Source organism: Dromaius novaehollandiae, chromosome 7 (genome assembly GCF_036370855.1).
Source record: "Dromaius novaehollandiae isolate bDroNov1 chromosome 7, bDroNov1.hap1, whole genome shotgun sequence".
Lineage (NCBI taxonomy): Eukaryota > Metazoa > Chordata > Aves > Casuariiformes > Dromaiidae > Dromaius > Dromaius novaehollandiae.
In genome coordinates this window covers 13,532,939-13,546,336 of record NC_088104.1, presented here as the reverse complement: position 1 = coordinate 13,546,336, position 13,398 = coordinate 13,532,939, and the positions used below count along the sequence as shown (strand labels likewise).

The 13,398-nt window shown below is 43.2% G+C and overlaps 2 protein-coding genes across 4 annotated transcripts in view; one reads left to right on the top strand and one right to left on the bottom strand.

Annotated features, from left to right (window-relative positions):
• Positions 1-1,447, bottom strand: part of HSPBAP1 (HSPB1 associated protein 1) — a 36,728-nt gene extending 35,281 nt beyond the window's left edge. For 2 of the 3 annotated variants that reach the window (XM_064514707.1, XM_064514708.1), the window contains exon 1: positions 1,256-1,446. Coding sequence is in view for 1 of the 3 variants with exons in the window: in XM_064514706.1 (XP_064370776.1) it covers positions 1,256-1,292 (37 nt within the window). In the remaining 2 variants the exon portion in view is untranslated. Of the gene's footprint in view, positions 1-1,255 lie in introns of all 3 variants that reach the window. The other variant, XM_064514706.1, reaches the window with a different exon arrangement.
• A 6-nt stretch (positions 1,448-1,453) lies between these two features.
• SLC49A4 (solute carrier family 49 member 4) overlaps positions 1,454-13,398 on the top strand; it is a 71,856-nt gene continuing 59,911 nt past the window's right edge. The window contains exon 1 of the mRNA XM_026118445.2: positions 1,454-1,925. Within this exon, the coding sequence (XP_025974230.2) occupies positions 1,475-1,925 (451 nt within the window). The 5' untranslated portion in view covers positions 1,454-1,474. The remainder of the gene's footprint in view (positions 1,926-13,398) is intronic.

Sequence of the window (13,398 nt, the reverse complement as noted above, 5' to 3'; positions counted from 1 at the left end):
GTTATGCTGCTTATTTTAAAGTTTCCATTTTAATATGTAGGTAATAAGAGGCAAGTTTTGTAGTTAGCTTTTAAACAACACTGGAAAACCACCCTTGCCTAATTTCTGTATTGTTTCCATGCTACTAGAATAATCAAGAAACACCTAGAATTGCTATGGTTGATTGAAAAAGGTTCAGAAAAAATATTTTTCCACCTTATTTACTTCTGCAAATTACAGCACTTTGTCTTTGGCACAATGCCACTGAATCAGTTAAATTATAGCAGTTACATAGCCATTCAAAACTGAAAAAACATTTTGGCATGGACTAAACTATACGGAGGTGGTAATGTATAAAAAAGACCGAGCAAAACAGGGAATTAATCGTACTTGGAGCCCCAAAGCACTACCGGAACACATGTCAGTCATGATCAAGCCTGAATCTGATCCAGTATTTCTGCTATATTTTATTTTTGTCACTAAAGTTGTACACTGCAAGCTCATATTTTAGTTTGCCCCCCCCCCTTTTATTTAATTGTGCGAGAATTTTATTTTCCCTGAGGAACGGGCCTGAACTTATCAAGACAAAACCTCATTTTCTTTTTGATCCTATTTCTGACAATTTCACTCAATATAAATTTCCGCTTTCCACCTCCAGTCCTTGCAACTCCTAACTTGAGCCTCAGCCTCGCAGAGCCCCGTGGGCGAAAATTAGGCAATGCCGGTCTGTTTTTCCTGGGGGAATTTCACGGGAGAGCGTGGCTTTGGCTGCGAAACTCGGGCATCGCGCGGGAGCATCGCTCACGGGCCCCTAAGGGAGCGACCAAAGCAACAGCGTCAACGCTGGACCCGAAGCCAACGCTTGCGGGCCGCAACGTTCAGCCCCTCCCGGTTAAGCATAAGGTCATTTATCGAGCGTGTTCCCAGCCTTGGTGGCAGAGTTCCCACGCAAGCCGATCTGAAATCAGTGGTTTTCCGGGACGACGACGCCCCGTGGGGCCCGCGGGCGGTCCGCTCCACGCCAAGCGCAGCGGCAGACGCGCACCAAGACCCACGCGAGGCGACCGGGCGGCGCTGCCTCACGGACAGCGGCCGCTGAGGAGCGCGGCGCCGCCCGAGACGCCATCCCACCCCCGCTCTTCGAAACCGCCTCGGGCTGCACCCGAGGGCCCCTCCGAGGCGGTATCGGGGAGGCGCCCGGGGGTGACCCCGGCCGCCGGCAGGCCGCGGCTCCCAACCCGGCTTCCCCACCGCGCGGAGGGCCGAGGGCACCTACCCGGCGCGGGCGGCGGGCGGCCCGCGGGCCCGGCCATGCCGGCGGCGCCGCCCCGCGCAGGGCGGGAGGGAAGGCGGGAGGGAAGCGAGCGCCGAGGGGACGGAGAGCCGGTGGCGCGGCCCAGCCCGGCGCCTTTCTGCCCGCCGCCGCGTCCCGCCTCCCCTCGGCGGCGGGCGGGCGGGCAGGAAGGAGGCGGCCGCCGGCCCTACCCGACCGCGCATGCGGCTGGGCCGCGCCGCCGCGCTCGGGGCTTGGGGCGGCGGCGTCGCTTCCCCCGCTGCGCGCCCCGCCGCCCCGCAGATGGGCTTGGGCTGGAGCAGCGCCGAGGAGCGGCGGCCGCTGCTGCCGCCAGCCCCGCCGCAGCGGCGGCCGCAGCAGCCGCGGGGGGCGGCGGCGGCGGGGGGCCCGGCGGCGGCGGTGCCGGTGGCGGTACCGGTGCGGCGGCTGGCGCCGGCAGCGGGCCGCGTCTACGGGCGGCGGTGGCTGGTGCTGCTGCTCTTCTCGGTGCTGGGCTTCGCGCAGGGGCTGGTGTGGAACAGCTGGGGGCCCATCCAGAACTCGGCCCGCCTGGCCTTCGGCTTCAGCGGCTGGGACATCGCCCTGCTCGTCTTCTGGGGGCCCATCGGCTTCGTGCCCTGCTTCTTCTTCATGTGGCTCATGGACAAGAAGGGTGAGGAGGGCCCGGGGCGGCGCGGGGGGCTCGGGGAGTGGGGTCAGGGCTCCCCCGCGGCCCTGACCACCCCTCTCGGCTGCCCGTGGTGTCGCGTGGGGTGTCGGTGTTACATGGGTTGTCATGATAGCACAGCCGGAGGTGAGAAGACCCCCCTGCGCCGCCTGGTGCGGTGGCTTCCGTCTAGGTGGCCTCAACGAGGAGAGATCTTAAAAGGGGGTGACTAATGTTTTCGAGGCCTCACAACTACTATTTTAAGTTTGTCACTGAAACCGATGTGCGTCCAAGGCCGTGCGTAAGGAGGGGACTTCATTACTAAAACGAGGAGGAGTTGTGGGGCTTCATCTGGTGATGGAGGTGCGGGGCTGGAGGACACCTGCTTCCTTCTGGTGCTTCCACGTGGGCACCTCTCCTGGAGCCGGTTGTGTGAACAGCGTTGGGTTTTCGGTTAATCAGTTGTCGGACAAACGTTCACGTTGATGTTTGGATCAAGTAAGGTCGGTGTTCGGGGTGGCTGCACCATCTGGGAAAGACATTCAGTTTTTAAAAATGGAGTGGGCAGCAAGCTGGTGGTTCCTTTTTCATTGTGTGCTATGAGGATGCCAAGATGGCAAACTTGAACCCAGATGTCGTGCTTGGGGGTTTTTTTCAGAAGAGAAACAAGGGATATTTTCCTAATTTATGTTCAGGTCAGTACATTTCTGTAGCGTACTTCTGGAGACAGTGATCGTGGTGGGAGACCTTCGCTGAGGCCCGCTAAGGTTGTGGGCGGTCGCCCTCGGGACTGCACCTGTGAGATAAAGTACCTGTGTTTGCAGGCTTGAGCTTTTGGGCCTAAATCCACAGAAGTGTTTGGTTTTTAACTCCCGTTTAAACAGACCTCTAAACAGAAGATAGGAGACTAAATACCCTTGTGGATCTTGGTGTTAAGTGCTACTCTTTCCTTTCATTTAGGAATTAATAACTCATTTATGCAGAGTGAAAGGGAGGAAGCAAAGGAAGGCAGGAAGAGAAGTCGTTGTTTAAAAGGCACGTGTTTTCAAGCAATGCAATTGCTTTTCCTACAACTGAAGAGACATTGGGGGAATAGAACCTATTGGACTGAAAATATATTCTCCAAATGACTCCGTGGTGGCTAGAGAGCCAGTCTGCTTCCAAGCAGTTTAGTCTTAAGTCAGCAATTTCTGTCTAGACTGCTGTATAATAGTCCTGTTAATTATCTTAAAATTAAAAAGTAAGTTATAACTTTGGCTATTTTGTTTTGCACAGTGTGGGCAATGACTCCCTTTGTGTTACAGAGGTTCAAAATTAGTAAGTCTGTGTTTTTGTTTCTTCATTTTATATGAAGTTGATTCGGAGTTATGCAACACGTTCTTCCACAAACGAGCTTCTCGGTGTTATTTTCTAGAAGAAACATGAGTGGCTTATTGTTTCTGTAATGTGATTAGTATTGTTGTTGGTGGATAGCTTAATCTCACATGTAGCTTGTTTTGGATGATTCCCTTAGAGGAACTAATGCTCTTTACTTTGTTAGCGAGTAGTGAGGGAATCCTGCCACTTTCTTTCCTGGGAAGCAGGAAAAGCCTTCCACTGTCGCACAATGCTCTCGTGGTGCACGTTTCCACGAATGTTCAGAGGCGCGTTGGGGAGAAGGTGTCCGCTCTTCGGAGCGTGCGTGCCCTGGGAGGAGCGTGACTCTGATTCTTTGAAGCTGTAAGCGCAGTTGGGTGCGACCTTGCAAGAGCAGTATTTCACTTGCTTGGGGGAATAAATGCTTGCAGTTACGTTGAATTTACTCTCTGTACCAAAAATACGGAGAAACTACACAATTGATTCTCTGGTTTCATGCATCACTCATTGCGTTAGCTAGTGAAGAAACTGTCAGGGGAAAAAAAAAGTATTTGTGAAGTGTCAACATCTCAAAACTGAGAGGTACCAGAAGTGTGACCCTGTAGATGATGTGTGCCAGAATTTGAGAGGAGATTCTGCTTTTAAGTGGTCCTGTATTTTTACAGTTAAATAATGTGTATCCAGCTGGTATTGATACATAGCTGTCTGTTGTCAGTTATGTCTGATTTTGTGTTATGATAGTTCAGATTGAGTCCCCCTTTTTGTTTTTTGGTTGTTCATTGTAGCATATAGTTTGAAATGTAAATCTGTCTCTGTACCAAACTTTGGTTGTATCATGTGCATGCTGGCTTCTTCTTTCAGTGCTGCTTACAAGAGTTCACTTTTTTCCCCCCTCTTTTAATGAAATACAAGTTGAAAAGTTGAATATTCAGGAATAGGCACTTGAGTAATCTACTGATCAGGTTATGAGAAGCATTACCTGATTCGATTGCAGCACAGTTTCTCAGAGAAGGGTGGTGTCCTCTGAGAAGAGAGGATAGGAGTGTTTATTTTTAGTAAATGACGTGCAAAATAAGCCACAACTGCTGATCCTCAGTTCTGCATATAAGGAATCCAGCATTTTGAAATTACACCTTTTTGTGGTGTAACCTAGCATGGTTTCTTTGCTTTTGTGACCTTTCCCCTCCTGGCCTGTCAAACCTATTTCTTGGAATTTTTGCGGAGGCCTGTTTGGAGTTGACACAGGTAACATAGCTGGAGACTGGGAGGAAAAGGTTGTCCAGGAAAGATATACATGGTGTCAGTGTTGACTCCTTGGAGAATTTCTGGAGAAGATACTACATGCAGCCTTGTCTCCCCCAAGGACTCTGTGGACCCGGAAAGGCTGTTGGTGTCAGAAGCAGTGTGAAAAATACAGTCTTGGTTAGCCGGGCCCGTGTTCCTGTTGGTCTGTAGCGATTTCCCAATTTTTATTAAATTGAGGGTGAAATTTTGTTGAGGAAATAGTGATGGTTTTCACAAGGTTGTATTTCTGGAAGATCTTGCCTCAAGCCCTGAACAGTTTAGGTAAGAATAGGCGATCTTTTGGAAAGTTGAAAACACAGTATTTGAAGGGTTTGTGAGGCATTGTAGCGAACCTGGGTCTAGCTGGGGTTTCTGTGGGGCATGTAAATTGAAAGATGAGTTATATATTTGTTGAGCTCACGTTGTTTGAAAATATATTCGTTTTCAGATGTTTATCGAGGGTCACCGAACACAACTGGAAACCCTTCCTCTTTGGGGAATGAATCTGTCCCCATTCTTGCTTTCCTCCTTCCTCTGGCTGAATATATACTTTTACTAGCATATTTTTTTTTTCCTCGGGGGAATGGGAGGTGCTTTCCAAACTCAGTTTACTGGGTGCTGTCATAAGGGAAGTGGCAGCATCCATAGTATTTCCTGCTCCTGAACAGTGCTATGTGTTCGTTGAAACTGAGGTATTACGTTTGAGCAGGCATAATTCGCCATTTTGCCTCTTCAAAAGCATTTCAAAAGCCTTTTATGCAAGTGGAGTTATAGGTGTGTTCTTTGTGTTGGTTGGTTGGTTCCTTGGTGAAGAAAGGTCAAAGGAGGGAGTGTGTGTGTTAGCTGGTGTGTTTTATTTTAGCAATGGAATAAATGAGTCCATTTTTAAAAGATAATTATCTTTTAGAGATTCAATAAGACTGAAATTAGATGGAAAACTTCCCTGTGACTTCAGTGAGCCATTGAATGGACCCTTGTTTACATGATTAAAATTAGCTACAATCTGTCATGTGATATGTCAGTGTTTATGAATGTTTTGTGCCTTCAGTTTTGCGTTTCATGGGAACTGTAAACATAAAGATCTGTTAGGGTGTTTATGCATCTAACTCCTATTGAATACTCTTTTAAAATACTTTTATGCATCTGGTCCTCTGGCCTTTTTGTAAGTTAAAATTTGTAGCGACAATGCAAGCTCTAGAAGCAATACATAGTGTCAATCTTCATTATGATCCCATGTAATCAAGAGAAGGCAATGAAGAAAGAAACACTTTATGATACTTTACATTAAACTAATTAAATAAAATAGTGATGTTTTTACATTAACTTTTGGAGTACAGTGAGCCCAGTTTTATCTTGTATTGAGTTTGAAGAAATTTGACATATTGCTCATAAAAGTGAAATTTAATCTTTCTTTTTATTGCCCCTTTTTTTGTAAAGTGATATACACTTAGACGGATTGTGTAAATAGTCTTCGTCACTTTATTTTACTAAAATTAAATTTAATATAGCATTGTTATCTTAGTAATTAAATTACAGTGTAGAGGAGAAAATTTCACTGATCACATAGCTTTTATTTTTTAGCTGAGATTGACACATCTATTGAAATTGTGAATGTTTTTATTTCTACGAATAGCTATGCCTTTCCTGAATAGCAAACTCTTGATTTCATTGCTATCTCTTGAATCATTTAACTTGTCAGAGCCTTCTCAATATTCCTTCTCGATAAAACATTCGGTACTTCTTTTTTCTTTTATGAGGGAATTGTGAAGTTAAATCCTTTAATGCAGTCTGACAAAACAGTCATGAATACTGAACGCGTGAGTACTAAATTGGGCCTTACCTATATAAGAAAGCCTTAATTACTACTCTGTGTACAGAATAAGCTACACCTGATGGACAAAAAGACTTCTGTATAGCAGCTTTCGTATTTCAAGCTCCCAAACTGTCAGTGTGTGCTGCAAGCATGGGAACACTGATCTTTGCTTCTGGGGACCTTTGGACTACTTTAATTCATGTCTGGGGTCACTGGGACAGGAAGAAAAAGACTTGAGCCGATCTTGTTCTCCCCCTATGTTAGATTTTCATCTAGGAAGTGTTTGTGAAATGCTTTTGGTTTTCTTCGAGAGATGTGAGGGTGACTACAAAGAGGAAGCGAAAAATGGGAGATTGTTTCAAAAGCTAGTGGAAATATAAATGGTAATGTGAAGCCAAGGATTGGGGAAGACTTTCCTCCTGTTAGGTGTTTCCATTGTGCTTGGCATTTCAAGGTCCTTACCTGTTATTCAGGCTTTCAGGCCTTGTAGTAGTAAATATAAATTGGAGCATGTTGCTAATAACTTAGAAAAACTGCAGCAGGTCTAATTAGTGGTAAGTATCACTGCTGGTATAGATAGTGTGAAATATTTTCCATGGTGACACTACAACAGCATACTGACTTCTTAATAGAATTATTTATACCACTACAGTGCCCCAAGCCATCACAGAAGCACACAGAAGAAGTATTTGTGGGAAAACTTACAGATATGAAAACGTGGGTAAAATGGCAAGGAGCCCGTGAGAAAAGAAAGTGTTCTGGATCTTCACTGAAATATCTCATTACAAAGAGTACTCTCATCATATGAAACTGGTTCTACTCAGTAGCATTTATGTTAATGGCAAAAGTCTTGTTAACTACAACAGCAGTAGCAGAAGGCTCTTTTGGATTTAACGAAGGGTAAACGTGAACTTAGTGTTTTGATAAAATGAGGAAGACAGTGCCCTGACTTATTTGAAGTGAAAGCTATATTTGGTGACAAGGCAAGTGATTAATGCATTTCAACCAAATGCAAAAGAAGTTTGAAGGAAAATAGCTCTTACCCTGGACTGTTCTCCCTCATCCTGGGAAAATATTCTACTGAATGCTATGAACAATACATGTTTCATTGTCTCATAAGTGATACTGATCCAAACCTATCAAATTTTGTGAAAGGGATTAATTTTCCTAACTAACTAACTATCCTAACAAACTAACAAATCTTGAAAGAGATGAGATGGAAAATTGCTTTTCACATGGAGAGGTGAAAGAAGTAATTAAATAGCTGAATATAGGCAAATCCCTCTAGAGCAGATATTTGATCAGCTTGATTAAAAAAAAACCTTGTTTTGATCGGTTAGCATGTGGGTGTATAGACATACTTTTCCTCTACACCATCAGAAGAAAGGAAGAAGGAAGGCTGAAAGAAACTTAGCTTTTGTTGCTTAATTGTGTGTGTATATATAGTGGCTGCAATGAAAGTCCACAGAGTATTTGCGTGGTTTGTAGAAGTGAGGACTCATTAGAGAATTGATTGGCCCACCCTCACTGGAGTCAGGCGTACTGCAAAAGACCACTTGAGATACACAGAGTGATTAGCAACGTGGAGTGGTTTAATTAGGATCTGATGAGTTGTATTAACTTGATGACACTATGATTCATCATTGCAGTACTAGGTTGATTGTTAGCAGCACTTCCCATACCTCCTGATGGGCCAGATTGATGCTTTCCACTCAATCAGGGCTGTAGACAGGTGTCCTCTTCTGGAGCTAGCTCTTTCTGTTAAAGATGGCATCACCCCCAAATGCTGCTTTGTACCATGTTTCCACAGACATTTCTCTTAACACTGCTACCCTTTGAGCAACTCCCACACACGTTTTCTTGCTTCTCTGCCACTGTTGCAGTGGTGCTAGGACAACTGCATAAAAGGCCGCGCAGTGAAGAATATCAGGAAACTGCTCTGGGTTTAAAACAACTTTATCATGATAGAAAACAAAATCCTAACATCATGTTGCTCACATGAGAGTAGAAATGGCTATGTTATCTGAGGACTCTTGATGCACTGAACATACATACACATTGAGCATTGGATATGTGATTTGCTATACCTTGATGTGGGCAAATTGATAAACAGAGAAACCATTTACCAGTTTAAAACAGAATTACGTACTTCTGTTATGCAACTGCAAACCCTAGCAGTATTGAAGCATGCAAGCATCCCTGAACTGGGTCAGAACGCAGCTCCAGCTAGGAGGATATTAGGCCAACAGTAGCTCTTGAAGTTGACTACAGAGAGTATATTGCTAGGGCAATAATGTATTGATATTTCCCCTGCTAAATGCTTGCTTTTTATTCCCCTGCATAACCTTGTCTTGCCCCAAATTCTACCTAGCCCAAATGCTTTCTCTTCTCTACCTCCTGCTTCACCCATGTGTCTCCTTGCTGTTGTGGCTTGCTTAGCTTGCACTCTGGTTTCCCTCTCTCCTCTCTTCCTCGTGTTTGAGGTGGAGAAGAGACTGGATTTGAGAAGCTCAGGGCAGAAGGAAGTGAGACCAGGGTGTGAGAAAGGCCGTTGGATAGATAGGAAGAAGTAGGCAGAATTAAAGGGCTAAGGTACAGGATAAGGCAGCGGTTCTAACACGGAGGCATATGTGCGGAGGTGAGACCTAGAGCCGGAGGGAAGGGAGTGGTGGGGTAGAAGGGGTGGAGGAACAAGAGGAGTAGGAGGCAAGGAGAAAAGTGCACAAAACTTCTTCCAGAGAGAGTGAGAGGCAGATGTATCGTATGGGAACGTGACTTAGGTTGTCAGCAACAAACTAAGGGAGGTGACAGGTGGCTTTACATATCCTAGGTTGTCTGCACAGTATTTCAGCCACAGACTGGAAATCATAGCTTTTCTGAACTAGCTTGAGAAGTGCTCTTAAAACCGGTAGTTGGGAGGTCTCCTCACACATAATTGTTTGCCCATTTTGACTTCTCTTGAACAAGGTCCCAGTAATCTGCATTTGCAAAATCCAAATTCTGGATTTAATATAACAGTGCCTCTGTAAGGTGGGAACCCCGTCCTGTCTGCCAGAGCAATTTCTTCAGCCAGTCCTTTACATCTCTTCCCTTGAGGAGCTTCACATATGGGCCATGCACAGCCTGCTTCCTACTGCGCTTCTGCGATGTCCCTCGGACGCTCCAGATACGTGCCCATCACATAACAAAAATGCGAGTATTCCTTTTTGTGTTTGATTTTAAGGATGACAGTTATCTGGCCCCATGATGGATGCATGAGCTGGCTGTATGAGTGTACGTGGCCGCTCTGTCTAGTAATTTTCTACTTCTGGAATAGGTAGCCAGAAAAACTGTGTGTAATTGGGACAGATGATATTAAATACCATTATGTTGTCCACTTTCTTGCTACGTTTTGAAAATATTGAAATCTTACCAATCTGACTTCTTCTAGAAGTTTTTATCGGTGTGGCAACCATACTACGTAAATGCAGCTGGTATTACCTTATATGAAATAAATGACAAATACTAACTCAGTTGTTATCAAAGTCTCTTGGGCCTTCTCTTAGGTCTTTATGAAAGTAACAAAGCACTTTGGAAAGTTATATTGCATTAGTTCTGCTAGCTATATGTTTATGCTGTGTTTGTAACTTCTAACTATTAGTTTATAATTCTATTTAAAAATAAACACAGAGGAAAAAAGTAGGTCAGATCTTGGCCTGTGAAAATTGAGTCCATTTCCTTTAAAGAAGTCATATAATACTGCTTATTTTTCCTATCAGAAGAAACTAAGTATGAACAAAGAAAGAACATTCTTCTTTGGTAATGTCAAACTAACCCAGCTTTACTGACTTCTGAATACCAATAAGAGCATTATCACCTGCATAAACAAAGCAAATTTTATTAATTATTTTTGTCTGGTGTTTTCAAGAGTTAAAGTTTCACTTTATGTTGTAGAAGTGAAAAAGAAATCTAAAGCAAAAGCAAAAATGATGTTGATTACTTGTTAAAGTTCAGATATTTTCTTTGTTGCCAGTCTTTCCCTGGTTTGCTTTTCTGGTAAGGAATGCCCTACTTATGGGAAAGGAGCCATATAAATCTATAGTAACTGCTTGCTTTTTCAGAGCTGAAGAAGGTGGTGCATAGCACAGATCCTAAATTGGTATTTCTCACTGTGAAAATTTAGTCTGAAATTCTAAACAAACACTTTTGATTAAAAAAAAAAAAAACACTGCTGAGGTTAGCAGATGTAAATTTAACAGATGTGAAGTTTTGGTAATTTTCTGTTAGAATATTTTGCAGAATCCCTTGGAGAGTATTGTTTGCATTTTCCCAGTGGAAATCCAGTGCAATCGCAACCTAGTAGACCAAAAACATTGTTGGTAGAAGTTTCTTTAGGACATGTTTTAGTTATAATCATGGAGCAAGTGAACTGGTAGCTTGCTTCACCTTTCTCTAACTGGTGACACGCAGAACCATTCTATCACTTCCTGTCACGTCTTTATTTTTTGGTGTTTCTCACATGCATGTGCTTATTGTGACTCTGTAGCTGTGCTGCAACTCCAGTTGTTTTGCAGAAGCTTGTGATCAACACTCCAACTTCCTCAAAAGCTACAAATTAAGCTTTCTCATGCAGATTTGTAGTAGAGAAAGGTTTTGGGATTTTTCCTCTTTCTAAAGCTGGAGATCAGTATGACACAATGCGAGGGAGTGATGTGTCTTGAAAGTGAGATGTCTTCTGCTTTTTGCAAAACCTGCTGATGTTTTTCTGAAATGCAATACCTCAAATACAACTGCATTTAGAAATTCTTTTTTTTTTTTTTTAAATTTGGTTATTTTTGATGAGTGCCAGTCCTCTGAATGTTTGAGAAAGGCAGAGATATTAAGTTTTAATTGATTAACTACATGAACTTCAAGAACTGATCAGGAGCTTTTAAAAATGTAATGGCTTTATCCCTTTAGGAGAGTCTGAATCTGAGCTGTAGCAGTAGCTCCACAGGAACTGAGAAGCATTCACACACATGCAAGTTAAAAGCTTACTCCAGTGACCTTTCCTAAAAGTCACAAGATATGCATGGGTAATTCATTGACAGGACGCTTAGGGCTCTTCTTCCCTGATTCACAGCAGGGATAGTGAAAAGGAGAATCTTTGTACTTAGTGTTTCACTTAGCGGTTCCACCAGGTGGTATTTCGTGTTGCTGCCAGTCCTTGCTGCATAGCTTCTTGCTACTCTGGTGTGGCAAAGCCTCTGTGTTTCTTGAAATGAAGAATTTCATGCACCGCTGGGTGGTGTGGGCAAGTACCACTAAGATAATGACGGAACATCTTCCGTGACGGATGTGCACACGAGAGATTGTTTTTCTCCTCCGTCGCCACAGGTAAGGATCTGAAGTTAGTTGTATGGTAATTAAGCCTGCTGTGCAATCGGGAGTCCTTGAAACGAGTGGGAAGAGAAATGAGAAAGCTTTCTTCTCGCCTGTTCAGTGCTGAAAGGAGCTTGGGTTTTCAGGGCTTGTCTGGAAATATAACCGAGGAACTACAATTAAGGCTTGTCATCTTGTACTTCCTCTGGACTTGTTAATGAGCATTCATGTTTTAGTATCAAAATAATTAAGAAAGTTTAGTCCACCAACTACATTTGCAGCAACTTTTGTGGGTTGCTCTGTGTGTATGTGTGTGTGTGTGTGTATATATATATATATATATATATATATATATATATATATATACACACATATATATACCTCCCCACAGACGCTTTTGTGGCCAATTATATTTACGTCATTTTTCAGTTTATAAAGTGACAGAGATGGCTTAAATGATTCACCAAAATCTTCACGTGTCAGTAAATATCAGGGCTGAGAGTAGGAACCAGATACCTGAATTGAAGGAAGAAAAAGGAGGATAGAACAGCTTTTTGTGTGTCTGTCTATGTGTTCACAGGTTTAGTAAGTACTCAAATAGTGCTTTTTTTTTTTTTTTTTTCTTTTTTCTTGTATCCCAGCACTGCATTGAGTGCAGGTGAGGTGAGGACCCCGTTTGGGTAGCCTTTGTAACACAAATGTTGAGACCTGTTCCTGTTTCTAAGCTTATAGTCTGAATAAAGAAGGCAGATGGGAAAATGGGGAAAGAGGAGTGGAAGTAACCTGCCTAGTTTTGTAAAGTGTGTCAACAGAGGCAGGTCCCACTGCCCCAGACGCTCTTCCCTCAGAGGTGCTATATAACAATTAAGTTCATTGCGCATGGATTAGTTGCAAATAAAATGGAGACGCTCTGTAATAAAATATATAGTGTCAATAAACCACTGAAGTAATTGGTCTCCTTTGAAGCTAAGGAACATGGGATTAAAAATAGAAGATAGAAAATTTTAGTTTAGTAAAGAGGTTAAAAGTGATTCTAAAACAGGCTAATACTATTCAACTGTGTGCTTTATCTGTCAGTTCAGGGAAGACGTCAGTCTCTGGATTGATAAATAGTATTTACATTTGTAGAAACTTGCACTCCAAATTTTTAACCTGGATCTTTGCCATTTATTTCTCTATTGTTGGCATTAAACTATTAGGATGCTGCAAAATCCTTAGCTGACAAATGGAAGGAAATTTAAATACTTGGAGATTATCTTTTTATATACTTAAAACCTCAGATTAAGCCTCTTCAGTTCTTAAAGTCAGGAATACTTTCTTTATTTACAGTACCAAATTTTTGAAGTGCTGCATAAAATCTGATGTTTAGAATTTGGACGTCGTATAGTCTGCCCTCGACCGTGGTAGGATCCCAGTTAATGGAGCTGTGTAAGACACCATATAAGAGGTTGGATCATTCAGTGTTATAACAACAGAGTTTAGAGGAGTAGAGAGCTGGAGAATTAATCAATGCCTTTCTTGACATCTTCTCTTTAGGGATTATTCATATGGTTGCTTAATGTGCTGGGATGTTGTTAAAACAGAATGGGTCCACTGATGGCATTATTACAGAGCTTGACCTTATTGATGCAAAAGAGACAAAAGCAGTCTGTGTCCTCTTGCCATGGTTATGATATCTTATTCTTC